This window comes from Pleurodeles waltl, chromosome 9 (assembly GCF_031143425.1).
Source record: "Pleurodeles waltl isolate 20211129_DDA chromosome 9, aPleWal1.hap1.20221129, whole genome shotgun sequence".
Taxonomy (NCBI): domain Eukaryota; kingdom Metazoa; phylum Chordata; class Amphibia; order Caudata; family Salamandridae; genus Pleurodeles; species Pleurodeles waltl.
In genome coordinates, this window is record NC_090448.1 from 306,697,167 (window position 1) to 306,722,925 (window position 25,759).

Sequence of the window (25,759 nt, forward strand, 5' to 3'; positions counted from 1 at the left end):
AAACCCATTATCTTGCATAAAGGAATGATCCAACACCTTGCTTTGTTTACGGTATGCGGGGCATTGAAGGAGAATATGAGTTACTGATTCTTCTCTGGCACAGCCCATCGGACACATCTTATAGGAACAACTAAAATTAGACCATTTATATGTGAGGGAACGCAAAGGAAGGGAGCCCACCCTGAATCTGATGTATAATGCACGAGCAAACGGAGAAGATACTATATCCATATATTGGGCAAATTCATAGTGGCATTTAAAATGTACGAAATTTCCCGTCATGGATGATGGCGAGACAGCAGACAGTTGTGAAAGTTGAACGTGGAGCCAAAATGCATCCTTTAATGTCTGGGTTGCATTCTTTGGAATGGATGATGGATCCTTCCAATAAGACCCCAAGCCAAGTAGCGAGAGGGTCCGTTCTACATATGCACACCACTTGATTTTGGAGCTGGTGTTATTGGCCATCAAGTTGACTAGCGCACATCTATAGTGGACGAGAGAATCTGATGACCATAAACGAATCCAATACAACAAGGGCTTAAGTGCAACAATCTGGCTGATGGAAGGAAGATTTAGGTCCATTCGTATTGGAAGCAGTGGGGTGCTGGAAGGAACTCTTAGCAATGACCTTAAGAAAGAGTTTTCCACTTTTGTCAAGTCATCTAAGCAACAGTGGCCCCACAATTCAGCTCCGTAAATTGCTCCCCCTCTTGCTTGTAATTTATAGATTTCTACAGCGGGCGTCATGGCAAAGCTGGGGGATCTAGCTGCGAATCTTACAATGCCACTCGCTCGCTGTTGCAATCGTAAGGTTGCCTTCTGGATGTGACACTGCCACTTGTGCGAGTCTTCTAATTTCAGACCTAAATAATCAAAGTCACTGACTCTTTCCAGCGCGGCACCCTCTAAATAAATAGGTCGTCGCATTCTGCCTTTCCTATCGCCAATCACCATGCACTTGGTTTTGGATCGGTTAATTTCAAGGCCATAATCATTGCAAAAGTCCATAAATCTTGAGAGCAGGGTTGAGAGGCCTGTGGCTGTTTGAGATACCAGCAGGGTGTCGTCGGCAAATAGAAGGCAGGGGAACTTCTGCCCACCTAATTTAGGAGAGTCGTTGGAGCACTCCATGAGATAAGGGATGCATGCATTTATGAAAAGTAGGAATAAGGTGGGGGCAAGCACACAACCTTGCCTTACACCTCGAGCAGTAAGGAATTTTTCTGTTAATTCACCTTGTGGGCCCCATCTGATTCTTCCATAGTTGCCAGTGTAGAGATCTCTGATAATGTTTAAGATAGGGCACGGGACACCTGTTTTAGACAAAACTTCCCACAGTTTGTGGCGGGGAACTAGATCAAAGGCCGATTTTAGGTCTACAAATGCTACATGTAGGTGGCCTGAGTCAACATCAACAACTTTCCATTTGATAGAAGTAAAACGAAATACCTGATCTATTGTGCTAATTTTCCCTCTGAAGCCCGCTTGAAGGTGATTTAAGATTTGGTTTTCAACTAACCACTTGTTCAGCCTGCTCAACAACTGATAACAGAATTTTTTTTGGAGGTTGTCGAGGAGGCTGATAGGTCTATAATTGCCCGGATTGTTCCTCTCTCCTTTCTTGTGGATGGGCACTATAATTGCCTCTTTCCATGAGTCAGGATAAGTTCTGGTAATCAAGATGGCGTTAGAAAGCCTGTTGATATATGGGCCCCAGGTACTCTGGTCCACTTTAAACATATCAGAGGGGATCCCATCCAGCCCGGGGGCTTTCGCCGCTTTCTGGGCTGCAATGGCCGACACTGTTTCGTTCAATGAAAAAGGAGGCAAAAAGGACGTGGGCTCGTCAAAAGTTATTAGCTCCCCCGGGGTTATGTCAGGGATATAGCTAGCCAGAGAAGGGCCATACAATTCCTTAAAATGGGAGAGCCAAATATCAGGAGGGATATGGGACTCCAGGTGAGGTGCATGGTTCTGATCGCCACAGGAAACTAAAAGCCAGAACCGTTTGGAGTCGTGGACGGTAGCTGCCTCGAGTAGATTGCTCCATAGCCCCTCTTCATACTCGAGTTTGCTTTTATTACAAATAGAGGCATAATGGCATCTAGCATTGATAATACCCGATCTATCCTTAGTCCTTAGCGCAATGGCCAAAGTGTTTTTGGCCTCCCTACACCTCTTGTTAAACCATTTGGTATGTGGTTGAATACAGGAAATAGTCAGTGGCCTAGGACGTTTAGTAAACAACTCTTTCAAGGTAGCAAAGAGGTCCAGATGAAGAGGCATTACTTCTGGTGGAGCCCGAATGAGATTAATATCAAATAACTGGTGGGAAGAAGTTAAGGCACGCAAATTTCCTTGAAGCTTGTTTGATTGCACAAAAGAGTCCCACCTAACTGTACGCCTATTACTAGACAGCTCCATAACAGTAGAGGAGACAGGGGGAAGCACAACCCCTGCTAGGAGAGGTCTCTTATATGTGATCTGGAGGGGAGCATGATCGCTAGTATGGGGAGTGCCCACCTCTAGATCTAAAATGTAGTGCCAAACTCTTAAGTCGAAAAAGATGTAATCCAATTTATTGCTGTATGAACCCCTGAAGAAGGTTGATCTAGCCGGAATGTCCGCTGGGAAGCGGCCATTGCCCAAACGTAGGCCATGGGATATCATAAGATCCAATATCTGTGTGGCCCTAACACATGGTTTATGTGAGTTTTGCTGGATGAGATGAGATATCACGGGAGAAGGGATATTCCATACACTATCTTCAGGCTGCATGACCTCTATGTAATCTGCATTAAGTTCAAGTAGAACATTAAAGTCACCAGCTATTATAATATGATATTTGAGACGGAGGTCTGAGATTAAGGTATTCAATATCTCAATAGTGGGAGAGCGGTGATTAGAGGGTCCCGGCCTATTATAAATGTTTACACAAAGGACAGAAGAGCCTGAGGCTGGATGGATGGCAACAGCCAAAATATCATGAGAATCCACATATATCTCCTTTATACATCTCCCCTCTGTATATTTTACCCATGTGGTTAGACCCCCTGCCGCCCTGCCAGCTGAGGATGGCTTGGCAGGTTTGAAGAAAGAGCTATACCCTTGTTTGTATGTGCAGTGTGTTGCCCATGTTTCCTGGAACATGCAGACATTAAAATTTCCAACAAATGCCCCCCACTCAGTGTCAATGAAGGAATTTAAAGGGCTCCTGCCCTTTGGTTCCGGCGCTCGGCCCAGGTGAAGCAAGTCAGGCAAGATGACAGCGCGTCCCGCGTCCCCGCGAGCGGGAGCGCAATGAAGGAATTTAAAGGGCTCCTGCCCTTTGGTTCCGGCGCTCGGCCCAGGTGAAGCAAGTCAGGCAAGATGACAGCGCGTCCCGCGTCCCCGCGAGCGGGAGCGCAATGAAGGAATTTAAAGGGCTCCTGCCCTTTGGGTCCGGCGCTCGGCCCAGGTGAAGCAAGTCAGGCAAGATGACAGCGCGTCGCGCGTCCCGCGTCCCCGCGAGCGGGAGCGCAATGAAGGAATTTAAAGGGCTCCTGCCCTTTGGTTCCGGCGCTCGGCCCAGGTGAAGCAAGTCAGGCAAGATGACAGCGCGTCCCGCTATTAATCAATACCACAAGTATCTACATGTAAGTGCAATATGATAATCTCATCTAGCAATTATATAGTCATAAATCGCCAAAAGAATTCAAAAGTCTCTGCACATGACAAATCCTTCATACAAGTCTTTTAAAGAGTTCTTTGACAGTCAAACGCTCCTTGGTTCTCAGAGACAGCACAAGATCACAGTGCTGTCCATTCCCCAAATGGTCAGAATTTAATGATCCGTCATAAGATCTATGAACCTTGGGTCCTTCATTGACAACTTTGGTACTCCAGTGCCAACTCACGTTTTCTGTGGATTTAGACTTCCTTATGTATTTATAATCCCACAGCCACCTTCCTCAGGGCATGTATGTGTAGATCACGCTACAGCAGAATACCAAAAAATAGAGAATTCGAATATTTAGGCTGATAGACACCAAAACGGTGTAGGCCATTTTTAAACAGGAAAAATCATACACCTCTCATAGCAGCAGCCTGATTATTTGCCAATCATGTGATGATTATAAGGGATTATATTATCTTTTAGAATACCATAGCAAACATGTTGTCACAATTGCTTTACCAAAGACAGGCATTCCGAATATCCTAAATCCATATAAAAAAATATAGTAATACCGAAGAGTCTCCCTAAAGGGTGTTCTGCCAGGGTATTTCCTCATTCAATCCCTTATGGAATGTATCCAAATAGAAAATCCAAAACACTTCACGCTTTTTTCTCTCCTTCTCTGAATCATATCCACTTCTAGGGACTATCTTCTCCAACATTGTCCATCTGATGTCATCCTCTTTGTGATTATAATCTGTCCAGTGAGCGACTAACAGTGCGTTCAGTTTGTGGGTCTTCAAAGAAGATCTATGTTCATAGTACCTCGTTCTGAACTCTCTTGATGTTTCTCCCACGTATCCCATGTTACATGGGCAAAAAATCAGATATAACACATTTTTTGATCTACAGTTTGACATCCCTTTCAAAACAATGGACTTGTTATTACACTTGATTTTGTTTGAAACTATAGCTCCCCTACAAGCTAAACAGTCTCCAGATTTGTGATTACCAGTTATCGGTTCCAGCCCTGAAATAGACTTTTGTGTAAGTTCCTTATGAATATTCATTATTGACTTAACTAGAATTATTTCTCAAGTTGCTGTTCTTTTTAAAAGCGAAAATAGGTTTCTCTAATGATTCCACATCTAACCTGACGTTGAGGATATGCCATTGGGAATTAATAATACACCTAATTTTGTCATTTATGTTCGAATGACGCATAGGGCATACTAGCCTTTCATTGGTTTTCTTACTGCTTCCTTGGAACATGGAATGACGGTCATAATATTCTTTTCAAAGAATCCTTTATCAATTTTATGGGATAACCTCTAGCAGAGAATTTCTTGACCAAAATATCAGAATGTTCCAAGAAATCTTTCATCTCAGTACAGTTTCTCCTGACAAGTAGAAACTGTCTGAATGGAATCTCTTGTCTCTGACATCTAGAGTGCTAGCTGTCAAAATGCAAGAGGGTGTTCCTAGCTGTTGGTTTAACATAAAGCGACACTACAAGGCATCCATCCCTAAGTGTCTGTGAACACTGTGCCTTTTGAGCAGATACCCACATATTATATCAGACTCGGTTGCGCAGGTGGTGCCCCTGGTCCTGAGGAGACCCGGGCTTTACTCACCCAAGCAGTTGCTGACGGGCAAGATGCAGCAAAGTTCACCATCAGGTGTGGACTGGACAAAGCCAACTCGCTGAGCAGAGCAATTGAGTCGTCCGTGGCTATTAAACGCCACACCTGGCTGAGATCCACTGTTTTTTCAGGGGATGTCCACGCTATGCCTAAGGACCTACCCTTTGATGGCTCTCGCCTTTTTGGTGAGAAGGTGGATTCAGCACTGGAGCTCTTTAAGGACATCAGAGCTATGGCCAGGTCTTTGGGGCTAGCCACGGCCCCTGACAACTCCAGACCGCCTTATGCCCCTTCCGTGGCTTCAGTAGGGGCCACCAACCGTGTCTTTTCAACCCAGCCAGCAGGCTTCCAAACCTTTTTGCGGCTGCAGATGCGGTTCCCACAGACCACATGGGACCACCAGCCAGAATTTGGGCCAGTCCACCACTCCCTGGGCAGCAGCAGGCTCCAAACACTTTAGTTTGCCCTTATACCAGCAAGGGAACCCAGTGGGGGGGTCGAGATTCGCCATCATCTGTCCTGCTGGCATGCCATAACATAGGACAGATGGGTTTTGCAAATCATCCAGAGGGGCTATTCCATCCTGTTTCTGGAATACCCCCAACCCATGCCATTTTCAACTGGCTGAAGGAAGACCAGCTATCCTTGATCCGCCAGGCTATTTTGGCCAAAGGAGCCATCAAGAGGGTGCCTTCATTAGAAGTAGGTTGTTTTTGCTAATCTTGCTTCTTTCTGGTGCCCAAAAAGGACAGAGGCATCCTCCCTCTTCTAGACCTGCACCTTCTCAAATCTTTCCTGATGGAGGGAAAATTCAAGATGCTCACATTGGTTCAAGTCCTCTTTGTTGTGAACACTGGAGACTGAATGGTGTTATTGGACTTGCCGGATGCCCGTTTCCATGTGCCCACCCTGCCGTCCCACAGATGTTACCTGAGGTTCAGAGGTGGGTCAAGATCACTTGCAGTTCGCTGTGCTTCCCTTCAACCTTACCAGTGTCTTTAGGGTATTCACCAAGATGATGGGGTAGTGGCAGCACATCTGCGAGGTCAGGGGTTCCAGTCTTCTCCTACCTCTCCCCAGGCAGTCGTCACCCTTCTGCAGACTACAGCAGACCTCCTGTGTTTGGTGGGATTCACTGCCAACATGCCTAAGTCACATATGGCTCCCTTTCAGATGCTACCTTTTATCAGAACTGTTCTGGACACAGTGCAGTTTTGGGCCTCTCCTCCCGAGTAGTGAGTCCAGGTTATTCAGGTTTTGATACAGATGTTTCATCCTCTGTCCTGGATTTTGGTGAGGCTGAGTCTGAAGCCTTTTGGCCTTACGGCCTCCTGCTAGTGACACATGCCTTTTGGCATTTTCCAGCACTGCAGTGAGACCTGAAGTTCCAGTGGGCACAGCATCAAGGGAATCTTTCCGACCTGGTCCAGATTTCGGACAGAACTGCAGAACACCTTTATTGGTGGCTGACGAACTGCGATTGGGTCAACGACAGACCCTTCTCCCTTTCCCTACAGTAGTTGACCGTAGTGACAGATGTGTCACTCCTGGGATGGGGTGGCCATCTGTAAGAGGTGGATATCAGAGAACTCTGGGCTCCTGCTGAGTCTGAGCTCCACATCAACTTGTCGGAGCTTCCGGTGATCTGATTGGCATTGAAGGCCTTTCTTCCTTTGACCAGGAAAGGCTGGTGCAGGGGTCCCTGGACAACATCACTGCCATGTGGTTAGGCAACAAACAGGGAGGGGTGGTGGACTCTTTGTCATGAGGCACTGCATCCCTGGACATGGCTGTGATGTCAAGGCATTTCCCTGGTGGTTGAACACTTGATGGGCTCTCTGAACAAGAGGGCAGACAAATTCAGCTGTTGAAGCCTAGCAGATGACAAATGACATCTCTATCCATAGGTGTCTCTTTCAATAATAAAAAGAGCCTTGGTTAGAACTGTTTACCACCACCGAGAGCACAAAATGTCAGCAGTTCTGCGTAGTGGAGTTTTCAAGGTGACTCTCGCTCAGAAACGTTTTTTGTCTTCAGTGGAGCTATGGCCTCCAGTACACCTTTCTGCCGATACCACTCCTGCCCAGAGTTCTCAAGAAGATCATGAACGACCATGCCCAAGTCTTCAATCTCTGCACTTGCCACAAAGAGTCTTGTATCCCGAGCTCTTGAGCATGAGCATCAGTTCTCCGATCAGGTTGCCCTTTTTGGAGGATCTTCTGTTGCAACAACAGGGCATGGTGGAGTTTGAGCAGTCACACTTGACAGCCTTCGACGTTCCTCCTGAAGCCTGATGTTATTATGGCAGCTAGGCGTCCTCCCTCCAAGACGGAATACTTCTGCTGTTAGGAGAAGTTTGTGACGTGGTGTGCATCCAACGATATTAACCCTTTTTCCCTTATCCCAAGTTCTATTGTTTGTTCTTTCTCTGGGCAAGCAGGGCTTTGCTCTGGGCACTTTTAAAGGTTATGAAGTTTGACGTTCTTGAAGTTGCCAAATCAGCCTTCTTTGTTTAAGTCACCTGTTGTGACTAAGTTCCTCATGTCTACAGCATATGTTTCCTCCCTGGCTATTCATCATGCCCCAGTGGGATCTCAACTCATTACTGCCTTTTCTTATATGTGCGCCTTTTGAGCGCTACACAACTGCCTCCTTTGTGTGCTTACCATTAAGATGGATTTTCTAGTGGTCATAACATCATCCGGGTGGGGTCAGCAAACGGAAGGCACTATGGGGGTCATTCTGACCCCCGCGGGTGGCGGTCGCCGCCCGCGTGGAGGGAGCCGCCATATGGCCGCTCGGGGGTCGAAAGACCGCGGAGGCCATTCAGGCTTTCCCGCTGGGCTGGCGGGCGACCGCCAGGAGGCCGCCCGCCAGCCCAGCGGGAAACCCCTCCCCACGAGGAAGCCGGCTCCGAATGGAGCCGGCGGAGTGGGTATGTGCGACGGGTGCAGTTTGCACCCGTCGCGTATTTCAGTGTCTGCATTGCAGACACTGAAATACACAGTGGGGCCCTCTTACGGGGGCCCCTGCAGTGCCCATGCCATTGGCATGGGCACTGCAGGGGCCCCCAGGGGCCCCGCGGCACCCCCTACCGCCATCCTGTTCCTGGCGGGCGATCCGCCAGGAACAGGATGGCGGTAGGGGGTGTCAGAATCCCCCATGGCGGCGCAGCAAGCTGCGCCGCCATGGGGGATTCCAAGGGCAGCGGAAAACCGGCGGGAGACCGCCGGTTTTCCTTGTCTGACCGCGGCCAAACCGCCGCGGTCAGAATGCCCGGCGGGGCACCGCCAGCCTGTTGGCGGTGCTCCCGCATCCCCGGCGGTCCCTGACCGCCGGGGTCGGAATGACCCCCTATATGTGCATCCTGCTTATACATATTACGCAGACAAACTTTCTGAGAACCCACTACTCCTTCCTTCCCAAGTGTAAGGAAAGAGGCTGTTTGCAATCTGGTATCCCATTTACTACCAAGTGCATCCTACCTAGAAGGCATTTTCTGAGCGTAAACAGGGCACCCCTGGCGCCCAAAACTCAGATCTTGACTGGACTGGAAGAAGGTCCAAGGAAGGACTGCCCTGCTGCACAGTGGAAGCTGCAAAGAGAGGCTGCTCTGTCGTGGACTGCACCTCCTGCACCTGGTGGGTAGCAAAGGAGAGGGACTCAGCCTGCTGTGCCCTGCTTAAGGAGAGGTCATCGCCAGAGCCCAGCCAAAGCCAAGAGACGCCAAGGGCCAGCTGACTGGTCTCCTGTTCGTAGCATTGGGACACAACAGATGAGGAAGCCTGCTGTTGCAAGTTAGAAGCCCAAAGTATTCAATCCGCCACCATCTGCAGCGTGCAACACCAGGGACCGTGACCCACTGCACAAAGTTGCCTCCGAGTTCGCTGGATGGTTGTCTGAACTCAGCTGGGACCTCCAGTGGACGAGTTATTGACCCAGGAAGGATTTCCTGTGACAGCGATATTGGGCGACCGAAAGTCCAGTGGCAAATGAACTTTTTTTCAGGACCAAGAGGACTTCAATGGATGTCGACCCTGTGTCCAGGATCACCTCTACCCCTACATGGACCACAGCAGAGTTGCAGCAAGACCACTGTCTACCGCACTGCATCGCATCCTTTGAGCATCTTCAGCATCCTGCATCATTAGCATCAGGACCGCTTCCATCGGAAAGTCCTGCAAAGGATAAAAGCGCCTGGAACTGACTGAAGACTGCATCATCTGTAAAGGTAGCTGTTTCTTAGTTAACTTTGGTGGTCCTCCAGACTGGCTCCCTATTGGAGTTGGTCACCTAAAGTGATTGAGATGACCACATTACAACTAGCCCAAACTTTAAAGTGAAAACGTTTCTGTGTCAGATTTGTTGAATTCGCCAATGTTTGTCTGTGGTCGAGTGAAATGCCTTGATTTACTATATCTTGTAAATTCTCTATCTCCAGAAACTTTCGGTAAATATTTTTTGTTGTGGTCTCTAAATAGTCATAACAATATATATAAATTGGTTTCGAATTTCTTTACTGTCTTCTCAATTTCTTCTTCAGTTATTTTGGTGCTATTTAAATGCTTTACACTTGTTCCTTTGTGTAAGCCTTGCCAGTGAAATCTACAGCTACACAGGGAGGAGCTGAAGGTTTGGTAAACGAAACATAAGGTTCCTAAAGGGGTTAGTAAGTGTATTACACGGTGAAGTCGCACAACCACACCATATAATACACCCTATTTCCTCACACAAATTTTTACTCCTTTTTATGGAGGCCAAAACAATACCTTGCCTACCTTTTCTGCTCTTTTTATCTTTCTAAAGAAGAGGAGATAATCCACACCTGTACCCAAAAAGAGAGTTGAAGTTCTTCCTTGATCAGACAAAAGAGTTCAGAGTGGAGGATAAACTCTTTGTAAGTTATTTCGCGGAGAAGAAAGGAAGGGGCATGCCGAAATGCACCATCTCACAATGGATAGTGCTCTGCATAAAGATCTGTTATGCATTAGCCAAATTGAAACAACCCCCCACCCCCACCTTTGAAGCTTGCTTGCTCATTCCATCAAAGCAAAGGCTGCAACCACTGTATTAGCTTGCGTAAACCCCGTCTGGGACATCTGGCAGGCAGCAACATGGGCATCCTTGCATACTTTCACAAAACATTTCTTCTAGATGGTCTGGTCTGTCGTGACAGTCGGTTTGCCCGTTCAGTCCTAAAGAACATTTTGGTCTGGTCTGTTTTACAGCCCCACCTCCAGGAAGGTTTGAGTATCTATTCAAAGGTAAGGAATCAGCAGCTAGAAGTCTCTATTAGATAAACAAGTTGCATAACTTCAGTAACGCCTTATCTGGTAGACTCTATATAGCTGAAGATTCCTTACAGATCCTCCCTGCTCTGCGAACTGATTTCACTTTAGGGTCACCCAAATGATGGATTTAGCAATGCACACCACACCGATGAGTTAACACCACCTACTGGTGCTCAAGGGTACTGCTCAAGATTTGTTCAGATCCTTTCTGATTCCTCAGGAATATTCTGAGGTAAGGAATCTGCAGCTAGAAAGTCTCTTCCAGATAAGGCATGACAGAAGGTGAGTTTGATGGTGATGTGTGGAGTAACCCTGATATTTGTGTGATCTCACCCAGTTGATTTCCAGAGCTCTGAAAGAAAACTATTAACTTTTTGGAGAAAAGGAAAAGGAATATTGGCAAGTGATTCTCAACTCTTGCACTAAGGAAGGATATTAATAATCTCGTACATCTGAATGTGATGTAGCATAGCTTAAGCCAAAATCCTGGACTTTTTACATACTTGAATATTGGTATTTTATAATGTATTAACATTTATTGAGTACTATTCTCAGATAAATCAAGTGAAAAACAATTGTCATCAATACTTCTCTTATCCATTAGAAATTAATTGAGTAAAGGCTGAATTCCCCACAAACATTGTTCATCACACAATCCTAACACAACCTTACCATTTCTAACTATGTCTTCAGTATTGGATCTTTCAGAGATTCTCATGCCTGAATCATTCTCTGTCGTTGAAGTAGGAGTCCCTTGGTACAATCAAATAGCAGCACAGAACATTTTACATATAAATCGGTGTTACAGTGAATTCACTTTGACAGCGTATTCACATCTCTGGAAAAGACCCGCCAATCAGGCGGCAGCACCCTCTAGGACCCTCATCACAGAAGCTCAAGTCTCAGATTTTCTACCACACGCCATATGCAGGGAGTCTTCCTGAGTTCTGCTCAATTTCTTCAATCCAGGTTCTGGAAATTATTAATCCTAATCCTACAATGTCTGAAACATCTAAGAAAGGCTTCTTCAGACCCTGCAAAACATGTGGGAAGAAAAGTCCTCATGTGGTTGACCCACATAAAGACTCTCTTTACTGCCTCTACCCTCAGCACAAGTTAAAGGATTGTAAAGATTGCCACACTTTCATCTAAAACCTTGAAAGATAGGGCGGGGGCTTCTTTTGTGGCTACAGAAAGCGACACAAAAATCTCCATCTTTGCAGGAAGCCAGTGATACCCCTGCTAGGTCTTGCAGAAGAGAAAGGTCCTTTGACCAGGGGACCACTGAGGAAAGCAGAAAGGCCCTTAAATCTCATCATGGCTTAGCCAAAGAAGCTTTGTAAAAAGGAGAAAAAGAGACAAATCTCTTCAGACTACCTCCTCTGAGCCTAGCACACCATCTGCCAGGACTGGATTTTGCCCACACACATCCTCCTCAGAACCGTCAACGACAAGGCATAAAACTCATTCAAAAGCCCTGTCTGCATCAACTTCACTGCCTACAGCGTTGTTGACGATGACTACACCTACGGTTATTACGGTCTCATCAACAAGACCATCAAAGACAATACAATCCATCTCTAAAGCACCAATTCCGCCGACAAAGATTTCATTGCCAGCAAAGGCTCTGCAGATGACCACGTTGCTGCTGGTGACGAGGACCCCACTGACGAGGCCTGTGACGACGGAGAGAGAACCTCAAGGCAGCCAGAGTCATCACTGCCCACTACCATCACCTTGACAACGATGTTGATCTCGTCCTGAATGACATCGTCAATGACAATTAAAATTACCTACCGCCTGAGCATACTTCCCCCAGCAAGGTCTCTCCTCTTCCCCTGAACCACCTGCTAGACCTAGAGGCGTCAGAGAGTGATGGCCGTTTTGAAGCAGCCCACAGCTCATCAGAGCTCCAAATTAAATTCCAGGACGAGGAAGATGAAGAAGAATAGCAATATTATGACCATTATTATAATCCTCAGGTGAAGCAGAGGCTTTCTGAGTGCCATTATCAGTGCTATACTGCCCCGCCTCCCTGACAAGGTGACATTCAAGTGCCTAGGTCACTTTTACAGGATCTGCAGGCCATACAACAGGACTATCGTAAGAGGTTACTGGAACCTCCACAGGAGCAGCCAGTGACTCCACTTCTGCCAACATCTCCTCCAATGCCAAGGCCTTTCTCTCCATGGATAACTCCAAGGATGACATCTGCTTCCAACATAGCAGCACCCCCAAGAAAAGATCTGACGTCATCAGATGATGACGGAGAGGAAGGTGAAATTCCAGACACTCAGCTACCCTGAGACGAATGGGACGAATATCTTCTCCCCAGTCCATTGCCTCCAACACCACAGCCTGTGTACTCTCCTCTGGAAGATGTTGGAGGATTTCATAATCTAATGGAATGGGCTGCGACAAGGTTCCAACTACCAATTTTGGTTTAGCAGTCTGACTGCTTCCTATATGATTTTAAAGACCAGATGAGGAAATCAGTCTGAGCAATTCCAATTTTAGATTATGTATGGGAAGAGGGGATAAAGATCATGAAGAACCCAGCAACAGTGGCTTTACCATGCCTTGACAAGAAATACAAGGCCCCAGAAGATTCTCCTGCGTGCCTCACAGGACATCCAAAACCAGGTACTGTTATTTCACAAGCGGCACAGCGTTGCTCTAAGAATCCCTCCACTCCCATCTCAGCTCCACCAGACAAGGAAAGCAGGGGCTTAGGCAACATAGGGAAAAGATTCCTCACCACGTCTGCTATCATGGTTCTAGCGGCCAATTTCCTGGCTATCCACTGTCCCTGTGATAGGCAGGTGTGGTCAGACATTGGCACCCTCATTGATCTAGTGCTTCAAGATAGAACATCTGAGGCAAGAAAGATTTTATAAGAAGGTGAGTGCACGTCATCTGAGATAATATAATGCACAATGGACATAGCCTCCACTGGCTTTCGACAGTTGGCAGGAGCAGCAGTCTTAAGAAGGCAGGGTTGGCTCAGTGCAGCAACCTTCTGGCTGGAAGTCCAATCCAAGATCATGGATATGGCCTACAATGGGGAAACTCTGTTTGGCAAGCACGTAGCCAATGCTCTGTTGGCCATCAAGACAGACATGTAGCACCCTACAGTTTAGAAAGCTGCCCTTTCGAGGGACACTTAGAAGAGGTTTCTCAACCTACAGAGGAGGATACCAGCGCTTCCAATAGTATCAGCCCTTCCAATCACAGTATAGGTCTGCTTACTAGCAACAGCCCTACCGTCCACCACCTATGGCGACATATAACAAAGCACGGAGCTCGATGGAAGCAACCCACCTAGGCTCAGGACACCAGCCTCAAACAGTGACCTCAATCAGGTGCTGGCTACCCCCACTTCTTTTTATCCTGTGGGTGCGAACATTACAAACTACCTTTGTCAATGGTGGCAAATCACTTCAAACAGATGGATCTCATCATGTATGGCCATATCCTGTAGTTTGTTGCGAGACCGCCAAACAGCCCACCAATTGGAGCTCGCCCCCCTCATCTTCAATTACTGAAAAGAGAAGCCCTCATCATGCTCGCCAAGGGAGCAATCGAAAAAGTTCCTTTTTCCCCAGAAGGGCATGAGTTTCTACTCTCGTTTTTCCTCATCAAAAAGAAATCAGGAGAATGGAAACCCATCCTAGACATCAAGAGATTGAATACATTTTTACAGAAGCAATCCTTTCTCATGATCACTCTTGCCAACATCCTGCATCTCCTATGCCACAGAGACTATATGACAACTCTCGATTTACAGAATGCATGTTTCCACATCTCCTTACATCCTAAACATGGCAAATATCTTCACTTCACTGTAGCTGCCACCCATTACCAGTTCACAGGTCTCCCATTCGGCCTCAAGTCAGCTTCCTGCATTGTCACCAAATGCCTTAGCAGAGTAGCAGCCAGTGTCTGAAAGGAAGGTCATTGGGTATTCCCCTATCTAGACGAAAGCTGCGAAAAGCCCAGACACCTTTGCAAAGCTACAGAGGCTTGCATCACATTGTTTCTCTATCTGGGTCTCATCTTGAATCAGATTTCATCAACTATTCCCACACAAAGGATACATTTTCTGGTCTCCACCCTGGGTACCATCCAAGACAAAACCTTTCTCTCCCAGGACAAACAACGCAGGCTAAAAGATCTGGCTGTCAAACTTTCCAGAAAAAAGTCTTCTCAAGTGTGTCTGTACAAGTCGCTTTTAGGCATGATGTCCTCCATAATCAATCTAGTCCCTCTCGTAGTTCTCTCTAAACTTATCAAAACTCTGTTCAAACCCATTCATAAAGCAGACCTTCAATTTCTCACATGGAAAGTTGCGTTGCTCTTGGCGATCACATCAGCTAGAAGAGTGAGTGAGATACAAGCTTTCACAATGCAGGAACTTCTTTTTATGTTTCACGGAGGATTATGTGACCCTTAGCTCTAATCCAAGATTCATTCCCAGGGTTCCATTGCAGTTTCATCTCAATGAACCAATTATAATACTAACCTTTTCCCCAAATCCGATCACCAGCAGAAAGATCTTTGCAAACGCTTGACATTAAGAGATGTCTGAAATACTAGCAGCATCACCCCAAACAGATTTGGAAAACTGAGCAGCTGTTGGTTGCTTGTGGAGAAACTCGGCAAGGTGATGCAGTCAGAAAAGCAACCATCGCAAGGTGAATTTCTGCAGCAATCCAGTTTTGCCACACAAGGGCAGTTTTAACTTCAGCTGCCCTGTTTGCAGGTGTTCCGCTGGAAGAAGATATGTCATGCTGCGACCTGGAAGAGCATCCACACATATACACAGCACTATTGCCTGGAATTGGCACAGCGCAGTGATGCAGCCATTGGACAGGCAGTGTTATGCCATCTATTTCAATAAGGTGAGCCACTGTTACTTTAGATACTTATTTAGGTTTATGTGTAGGTATGTATGTGTGTGTGTGTGTATGTGTGTGTGTGTGTGTGTGTAAAATATTTTCAGATAAAGCATAGATATTGTATTGCATATACCATATATGTATTTATATGTATATAGTTAACACTGTTACCCACCATCCTCAAAGGGCACTTATATTACAGAATGTGTATCTACAATAACTGATTTCTATTCAGATTTGCGTTTGTGAATCTGCGAAAGTTTCAATACTGGAGAAGAAAATGAGTTACTTAACTGTAACTATAGTTCTGCAGGATTGGTAGCTTTCATAGGTTCACATGTGACCCACCCACCTCCCCATAGAGGCTCTCTTGTGCTGGAAAATCTGAGAGACTGGAGCTTCCGTGATTAGTGTTCTAAAGGGTGCTATCGCATGATTGGCTGGACTTTCAATCTTTTTTAAAGATGTGAATAAGCTGTGAAAGTGATTGCACTTTAACTTGACCTTATATGTAACATTTTCTATACTGCTATTTGATTGTACCGTGGGCCTCCCACAACGACGACGGGGAATGATTCAAGCATGTGAATCTATGAAATATACCAATACAGTACTGGAGACTTGCAGTTACGGTAAGTAACTCATTTTCGTATGTAGCTGGCTTATAGTTTTTGCATTGCTTTTGTATATATCATAATGTTTGCTGAGTTATGTAAAACCTCTCCGCGTAATTCTATGCCACTAGGCCTTAAACGGATGCACTGTTTTCCAGTATCTTTCTGCAGCAATTGGTATGGTCTCTTGCCTAGCACCAATTGATAGGTTGTTTTACACCTTTTTCGTGCAGTAGTTTTCTTTCACTCAAGTAAAAGGGAATCCTCACTTGCATTCTACGTTTGTTACACAGGACATAAAAGAATGTTCCTGTTAGTTAGGAAGCATATGGAAGCTACTGCACATTATCTTTTTTAATTCCGGTAGTATGAAACATGCTTAAGGTTAAAATGCAAGAATGTTTCTAGCCATTGTGAAATGCCGCTAGGAATGGAAAAATCTTTATATGGCCGTTACAATTTGAGCAGCCAATGTCCATGGCAGTATAGCACTTGGTTTGTTTGCAAAAATGAAGCCCATGTCAATGAATGCCTGAATCACTTTAACATGCATGAAGGCTTTTAGCACATGTAACATTATCATACAAATAGGAATGTGAGTGCTTACATATGACATATTGGCTATATGACAAGTGCTTCTCAACATGGCCCTTTGGTCTGCAGTTGAACTATTAACAAAGTAGTTGTTGATGTGAACTTGCCTATGTGCAGTATAAACTACAAACAATTTTCTAAATGAGCCTGGTTCCTCTTAAAAGCATAACTCCTTAGGAATTTTAAGTGTTACCACATGCTTTGGACTAATTTATTCTTTTTGGTGGTGTTCTTTAGTGGACCATTAAGAATCGAGTTCTACTTTAAATACTGATTTGTAAATCTCCTTATACTTTTTGGAACGTCAACTTTAAGACAGAAACAGTCACTTTGTTTCAACTTAGGACTGCCACTTCCCTTCAGGAACTCGTTTCATTCACTGAGGGCCAACAGTAATCAAACCTAGTCTTCTTCACTTCTGTGGTTCTGATAGAGAATTGTAACTGCACATTCCTCTCCTTTTGAATATTCCCCAGGCATCAGATTGGATCCGGACATTTTTCAGTGGTACCTGTATGTGCCAAGATTGCACTGTGCGGCTCTGCACTGACTCCATTCCACTCTGGAAATGATGTTCAGAGTGTATATAGGCACTACACCCATGTGCTGACATCAGTTCCTTTCATTCTGCGTCACCAGACGCAGATCTCAAGCTACCTCTCATCTCTTTGACACACGTTTTACCTCAATATTTTACAGTTTTCAATGTAAATGTCACCACAAACAGTTTTTGAACCTTGCAAGGGCTGTCACAAGCAATGTCTGTGACAAATGCTCATCCGGTTTGCCTCTGCTGCCTGGGGTCGAGTCACAACTCTAAGGCCTGCAGTGAGATCTGAACTCTCAGTGGCCCCAACATTGAGGTGACCTCTCCTACCATGTCCTGATTTCAGTGGAGACTGCAAAAGATCTGCAACAGTGATTACTGGACCATGATTGGGAAATTGGCGGACCACTCTCCCTACCTCACCCAGAGTTGACGGTAGCGATCAATGCGTCACTTCTGGGTGGGGGCATCCACCTGTATGAGGTGGAGATCAGAGGCCTCTGGTCTCCAGCAGAGTCCCAGCTCTAGTTTAACCTTCTGAAGCTGAGGGCCATCCACTTGGCATTGAAAGCCTTTCCCCCCCTAAAAAGGGAGGCAGGTGCAGTTGCTCATGGACAGCGCCACCGCCATATAGTATTGCAACATGTGAGATGTGGTGAGGATATGGACCCTGTGTCAGGAGGCACTCCGTCACCGGACATCGCTTGGCCATCAAGGAATTTAACTGGTAGTAAACCACCTGGCTGTATCTGTAGATGGCAGAGTGGACAAACTCAGTTGCTAATGCCTAGTGGATCATGAGTGTCATTTGCACTCTGAGGTGGTGCAAGGCCTCTTCTGTGAATGGGATAACTGTGGTTCGACACCACTGAGAATGTGCAATGTCAGCACTTCAGTGTGTTAGAGTTTTCAAGGTGTCCCTCGTTAAAAGATGTAGTCCACCTAGAATAGGTACTCCAGTATGCCTTACCACTGATACCTCTTCCGCCAAGAGTTCTGAAGAAGGTTACACTGACATAGCCCAAGTCATCCTGGAGGCCACGAATTAGGTACTGAGCTTATGGTACCTATAACGTCCGGGGGTGAGCATCTGACCTCCAGTCAGGTTGCCCCTGTAGGAGGGTCTGCTGTCACATCAGCAGGTCAAGTTGCTGCACTTCCGACTTAACAGTCTCCCTTCTTGCTTGCAGACTGAGCAGCGACAACTGAACACTTTCGACCTTCCTCCAGAAGTGGTTGAAGCCATTGTGGCTGCCAGACATCCCTCGACAAAGACAGTATACGCATGCATGTATAGCTACTTGTGTACATGTTAACGTATTTATGTGTGCTTAAGATCAGAGGCTGACAATCCATTAAACAATGTAGATTAAACTGAATCTGCTATTGAGAATACATAGTGACTGTGGGAAAGTAGCCTCTTTTTAGCATGGTTACCCCTCACTTTTTGCTTGTTTGTCAGTGTGTTTGACTGTGTTCACTGTGATCCTGCTAACCAGGACCCCAGTGATTTTACTGTCTATAAATTTGGTTACTTTGGTACCCTTTACACCCCACAATTGGCATACTGGTTTACCCCTGTAAGTCCCTATATATGATCATTTGGTACCCAGGGCATTGGTACACCAGGGGTACCACATGCGCTGCAGCATGTATTATGCCACCCATGGAAGGTCATGCAACTGTGTCTGTAGGCCAGGGGTGGTGCTCCTCCAGAGGGTCCCTGTATTCTGCCATCTTAAATCCAAGGTTTGCAGGGACCTCTAGGAGCATCTGATTGGCCAGGTCAGGCAGGTGACATCAGACCCACCCTCCTGATGGGTGGTCACTCCCTTTAAGGGCTATTAGGATCTCTCTCTTGGGTGGGTTCTCAGATTCGGCTTGCAAGATTCCAGTAGGACTCCTCTGCAGCCTCTACTTGGACTTCTAGCCACTGGAACCACAACTGGAGCCTCCAGCAACTGACAATCTGCATATACGACGAAGACTCTGCTTGCAACATTGTTTCCGTGGCTCCTTTCAGCTTCTGAAACATAACCTCAGCTGTGCATCCTCTGAGTGTGGCAAGTCCTCAGTCTCCATGAGAAGGAAGAAGGAATCTCCCTTGGAGTGAAGGAATCCCTCCTCTGCATCTGCAGGCACCAACTGCCATGGCGACCAGACGCGTGGATCTCCACTCATCTTAAGCTGCGTGGATCCTGCATCATGGGTGGTGGACTAAAGTGGTCCCGGTGGTACTGACGTCCCACTGTCCAACTTTGATGGAGGTAAGAGCTTTCCTCCCCACGCAAGACAGTACTCCAGTACACTGCGAGTTTTGCAGTTGCCAAGGTTTCTTGGCATCCTTCTACGAAGTTCTTCATTCATCTTGCAGCTCTGGTCCCCAGTACTCTATCCTGTGATGCACAGCTTCCTGATTGGTTCTCCGGTGGCGTGGGAACCTTTGTCGTAGTGCTGAGTGGGCCTCTTTTTGCACCTTCCTTGTCCTCGTGCTGTGGGACTACTGTGCTCGCTGCCTGGAATTCTGTTGGTTCTCTGAGTTGCTGATACCCCCCTTCTACTCCCCCTCTTGGATAGAGTCCACCTGGTCCTGGGCAGTGCCATATTCTGCTAATCGCAAGCTTTGCATGTGCCAAGGCTTGTTGGCAGACTCCAGAGACGCAAACCAGACTGCAATCCTCCATCCGGAGTGCAACATCACTTGCACTAACCAGGAACCCGACTCCGTCTTTTTGGGTGCAATACTGACTGTTCTTCCTCACCGGTGGTGGTTCTTTTGCACCGTCATCCGGGTCAGGAGGGGATCCTGTTCTCCCTGGACTCTTCTGTGCTTCTTGGACTTGGTCACCTTCTTCCACAGGTCCTCAGGTCCAGGAATCCACTGTTGGTGCCTTGCAGTCTCTTCTGGTTCTTGCATAATCCTTCTTTTCGTTTGTGTGTGTTCTGGGAAAGTTATTGTGTTTTACTCGTGCTTTCCTGGGAACCTTGGTGGGTTCTAGTACTTACCTTTGGGGTTTTGTAGTACTTTCAGCTCCCCTCTACATACTAAACTTGCCTAGGTGGGAAACCAACATTCGCATTCCACTTTCTCATTACATGGTTTGTGTTCCCCAGGCCCATTTCTAACTATTGTGATTTTCATCAATAGCACTGTTTTCTAACTGTTTTTTCACCTGTTTTTGCATACTAGTATATATAACTAGTGTATTACTTACCTCCTAAGGGAGTATAGTCTCTATGGTATTTTTGGTATTTGTGTCACTAAAATAAAGTACCTTTATTTTTGTAACACTGGGTATTTTCTTTCATGTGTGTGACTACTGTCAGAAGATTACCCATTAAATCAAACTTCCACAGGAGCAGATGCCTTTTACCCAACTCCCTCCAACAGATGCGTGCTCAGACTTTAACTGATTATCTGAACGCTGCATCCGCTAGGGGGAAAGGGGAATGGGAATAGAAAAGGAGAGACCGCCTCCAGATCCAGTTCCAGGCTGTGTTTCCCACTTGAAGATAGTATATTCGGTGTGTATCTCTGAAAACCTGTACCTTTCTTCTTACTGGGATTTCTTTAAAGGAAAGGCCTGCAGTTGGGCGACAAGAGCATAGATAAGTAGATTCCTACTGCGCATTCAACTGTTCAGCCATTCACATTCACCCAATTCTATTGTTCTCCTAACCTGGATCTTTTGAGAGACTAGCCTCTCTTAAGAGAACAATGTTAACTTCATATCTTCTTTTCTCCAGGAGTCAGAGGTTTCCAAGGATCTCTGGAGAACAGTTCAAAAGTTGACAAATATACAAACTACTAATATCTTTTACAGGAAATGAAAACTCCTTCTCAAGGTTGTTTTCTCAGTCTCTAGGAATTAGTTTGAGCACTGAGGTTTGTCTCTAAGACTGACAAGTCTGCAAAGCAAAGAGTTCTTGAATATATATGTACATGTACATATTGGCAAGTCTGGAAATCATAAAAAAGGATTCCTTACTGCAGTTGCTTGAAGTTCTGTTAAGCCAAAACAAATTCTCCTCAGAAAACCGGTAGCCAGTTGTTGGAAGAAGGAAAAAAATCAGCTTCTTCAAAAGGGAAAAAGTAGCTGGTGTGCACACTGTAACAAGAAAAAGAATTTACTCAAAACTGGAAGAATTCTCTATGAAACGAAGTGCCTCAGGAACACTGCTCATTCTTCTTCGGATGACAGTTGAAGTGCTTGGCTCCCAGAGAGAAACAGTTGGAGGGAAGCTTCAGCACGAGACTAAGGTAGAAACACTAGAGCGCTGACCTCCCAAGGATTTTCGGCTACCTTCTTGAGTGGCAGTTAAACCTGAAGAAGCTAGTTCTAGGAAAAGCCTCCGCAAGAGCCACTGGGAGTGAGGATGCCGCTGCAACCAACGTGGGTACAAGGAAAAGGGGAATCATTTTTGCTGAGGGAAGAACTTAACAATGCTGGCAATGCTTTCCTGACAACTAAAGTGGTAAAGCATGAGCTTGCATGTCTCCTAGGTAAACCTTGGCTGCTCATCCACAGCTACCTCTAGAGAGCTTGGCTTCTAGACACTGCCTACACTACACTAATAAGGAATAACTGGACCTGGTTTAAGGTGTAAGTACCATAGGTACCCACTACAAACCAGGCCAGCCTCCTACATGGGGGCACTGTGGTGATTACCTTTGGGGTTTCCTAATACCTCCAGCTCCCCTCTACACATTCCACTTATCTGGGTGGGGGGGGTCCTGTGTTTGCGTTCCATTGTAGTATATGGTTTGGGCTCCCCCTAGTGTCACTATTGTCTATTTGCTTTTGCACTGTTTTCTATCACTTTTTATGCATATTTCTGATAACTAGTGTACATATTTGGGATCTTTACCTACCTCCTATTGGAGGGCTGCCTATCTAGTGATTTGATACTATGTTACTGTAATAAAGACCCTTTATTTTCATAACAATGAGTGCTTTCTTTCATGTGTGTAAGTGCTGTGTGACTACAGTGGAATTGCACAAGCTTTGCATGTCTCCTAGATAATCCTTGGCTGCTCATCCACAGCTACCTCTAGAGAGCCTGGGTTCTAGACACTGCCTACACTACACTAATAGGGGATACCTGGTGTAAGGTGTAAATAACTTAGGTACCCACTACACACCAAGGCAGCTTCCTACAGTGACATTTCTCCAATTATCACACCGCCATAAAACTTTTCTCTCTAAACAACCTTGAAACCTTTGTTTATTTAGTGATGAAATGACTGATCATATCAACCAAGTAATACTAGACTTCTCATATGATTGAAGAGCGGGGTGGAGAATATAAATTAAATTTTACATTCAGTCACTTATAGGGGAAAGCACAAAGGTAATTAATGGAATGCTTGCAAAACATCTCAGATGCGGGCATTTGCTAGGAGCTGCATTCCAGTTTGTTTTTCGCCCTCAATGCCACTTCAGACAAGGACTAGCCATATGCATATCAGCCAGGGTAGTCCTCCAGTTTGAGCAGTCCTGGACGACTGCTAGCCCAGGTTCCCACTGAGCAGGTGGACTATTCCTTTTGGAACAGGACTAAGGGCTTGTCTTAGATATTGGCAGACTGGTTACTCTGTTACAACGGTGACTGATATAGCGTCCGGTGAAATCTAAATCCCATAGATTATCATGGGATTTAGATTTTGGCGCACAGGATATCGATCACCGTGGTGGATTAGTAACCCGTCTGCCAATATCTAAATCAGGCCCTAAGTCTGAATTGCATATTGCTGGGTTCTTGTCCGTGGACCTCTGAGTACATTTAGTGCTTTGGCAAACTGAAGCTCCTGCAGTTAACTGATATCAATAAAAAGTAGCAACCTCAGAACTCTTTAGTATGTTCCATGCTGGAGCTGATGGAAGCGTTAAGAATCTGATTGTTAAGCTCCTTCAAAATATTGTGAACTTGGCTGCTTCCCCCATCTATTTATCAGGTTATGCTTTGTGTCTGTGTCTTCATGCTGCTGTTTTATATTCACGAGTAGGAGATCACTTTAATTTTAGGATAAAATTGCTGCTTATTTTGTAGTGTTCATCAAGTCCTCTCTGCTTCTTGAAGCACATTTAGTGTCTGCATTTTCTGAGTTTGTAATGTTAGTTACATATGTGGTTTTATTTCGCTATTGTCTGGATTCAGTTCTGATTACTAAATGTTCTTTTTTTTTTTTACAACCTTTCCACACACTAACCAGTGTTTTAAACATTACTTCCCTTCTTCGCATGTTTTGTAGTTTATTCTCATGAATTCAGCATTACATCACACCTGTGATAGAAAAAATACAAGATACACCAAGTTCATTTATGTAATTTACTCTTTGTATGTTATTGGCCAAAGTTAATTTTCTTTTGCAAAGTATGAACTTTGTTCAGTTTATAGATTAGCGCAACCATTTACGAACTTTGTTTCTATAGGTTGTCCACTGTATTTAACTGACCTTGAAGTTGTAGAAAAGTTGGAATCCTTATCGAAGCAAGAAAAGGAGTTTCTTTGTTCGCTCTTGTTTTTCTCAATTAACTGGTTCAGAGAGGTAAGTGGAGTGAAACCTTTGAATACAATATGGATTTGGTGCGAACTCTTGAGGTTCTTATTTTAATTGCTTAAAGGCTTATTATGCATATAAACGGACTCTTGCTAATATTCATTGTCAGTGCTTAAGTATATAGCTGCACACTATTACATACCTCACATTTCTTTGTACCTAGATTGCAGCGAACCCCTTTTATGACAGAAATAGTTTTATTTTCTGTCAAGCATGCCTTTTAATAAATTCCCTTCCTGTGGAAAGAAAAAGGCTCAGACTGTTTAGTCTGTGTTGCTTGCCTGCCGGCTGTAAGAAAGTCACTCTTTTTGGCATGCTTACTCCCACCTTTTGCCTGTTTATCAGTATGTTTAGACTGTTTTCACTAGGAGTCTGCTAACCAGGACCCCAGTGATTTTGCTGTCCCTAAATTTGGTTAGTTTGGTACCCTTTACACCCCTCAATTGGCATACTGGTGTACCCCTGTAAGTCCCTATATATGATACTTTGGTACCCAGTGCATTGGACACCAGGGGTCCCACATGGGCTTCAGCATGTATTATGCCACCCAGGGGAGCCCATCCAAACTGTGTTTGCAGGCCTGCCATCGCAGCCTGTGTGAAAAGGTGCATGCACCCTTTCACTGCTGCTCACTGCACTAGGGCACTATAAGTCACCCCTATGGTAGGCCTTCCTAGCCCAGAGGACAGGTTGCTGGTCCCTGTGTGTGAGGGCACCCCTGCATAAGCAGTTCCAATGCACTGGACTTCGTAAGTGTGGCAAAGCCATTTTACTTGTCTACTGGCCACATGACACTTCATGGCCCAGCTGCATAATGGTAACTCCAAACCTAGGCATGTTTGGTATCAAACATGTCAGACTCATACTCCAATACTAATGCCAGAGTTGGTGACATGATTCCATGCACTCTGGGGTCTCCTTAGAGGACCTCCCAGTATTGCTCCTACCAGTCTTCCAGGGTTTGTGGGCAGTGCACGTTGCTGCAGCCCCTCAGACAGGTTTCTGCCCTCGTGCTGCTTGATCAGCTCAAGCAGGGGAAGGCAGAGCAAAGGATTTCCTGTGTGAGAGAGGATGCAACACCCTCTCCGTTGGAAATAGATGTTACAAGGCTGAGGAAGTGTAGCCTCCCCACGCCACTGGCTTGCTTTGAAGGGCACATTTGGTGCCTTCCTTGCATAATCCAGTTTGCACCAGTCCAGGGACCCCTGGTCCCTGCTCTGGCACAAAACCCCACAAAGGAAAGGGGAGTGACCACTCCCCTTTCCATCAGCACCCCTGGGGTGGTGCCCAGAGCTCCACCAGGTGGCCAATTGATTCTTCCAACTTGGAAACAAGATGTGCAGTGGCCCCTGCGAGCATCTGGTTGGTCAGGACAGGTGGCTGACGTCAGTGACCCCCTTTGATAGGTGGTCACCTTGCCAAGTGACCAAGCTCCCTGTTTGGGCTATTTAGGGACTCCCTTGCTGGTGGGTCCCCAAATTCAGTGTGCAAGACTCAACCAGGATGCCTGTGCATCAACCTTTTCTGCTCCTGGCCACCGGAGCCGCTGCTAGCTTTCACAGGAACCAAACAAGCCTGCAACTCTCGAGACGACCTCGCCTCGCAACATTGATTCTGATAGATCCTTCTAGCTGTAGATTCCGTACCTTAGAATTTCCTGGTGTCAGCTTAGAATCTGGAAGTTTTGCTGATCAATACTCTTGCAGGTGCCGTCGGTTGGGGTCGTTCGGTTCTACGTGGCGTTGTCTGTGACGTTGCGATCGCTTATAAAGGCACCAACCAGACACACGTATGTCAGTTATTTTCCTTCTGCGCCAGTTAAAGTGCAGATTGGAATCGAGCTATCCTCTGTCTTTTTTGACAGGCCTTTTTTGGCTTTTTGGCAGATTTTTTCTGTCTGTGCAAAGGATGACATCTAGGAAGACGTGGTTCAAGCTGTGCAGCGCCTGCCA

At 45.8% G+C, this 25,759-nt stretch overlaps 1 protein-coding gene across 1 annotated transcript in view; it reads left to right on the top strand.

Annotated features, from left to right (window-relative positions):
- FANCD2 (FA complementation group D2) overlaps positions 1-25,759 on the top strand; it is a 1,182,674-nt gene that overhangs the window by 493,821 nt on the left and 663,094 nt on the right. The window contains exon 25 of the mRNA XM_069206781.1: positions 23,680-23,795. Coding sequence (XP_069062882.1) covers positions 23,680-23,795 — 116 coding nt within the window. The remainder of the gene's footprint in view (positions 1-23,679; positions 23,796-25,759) is intronic.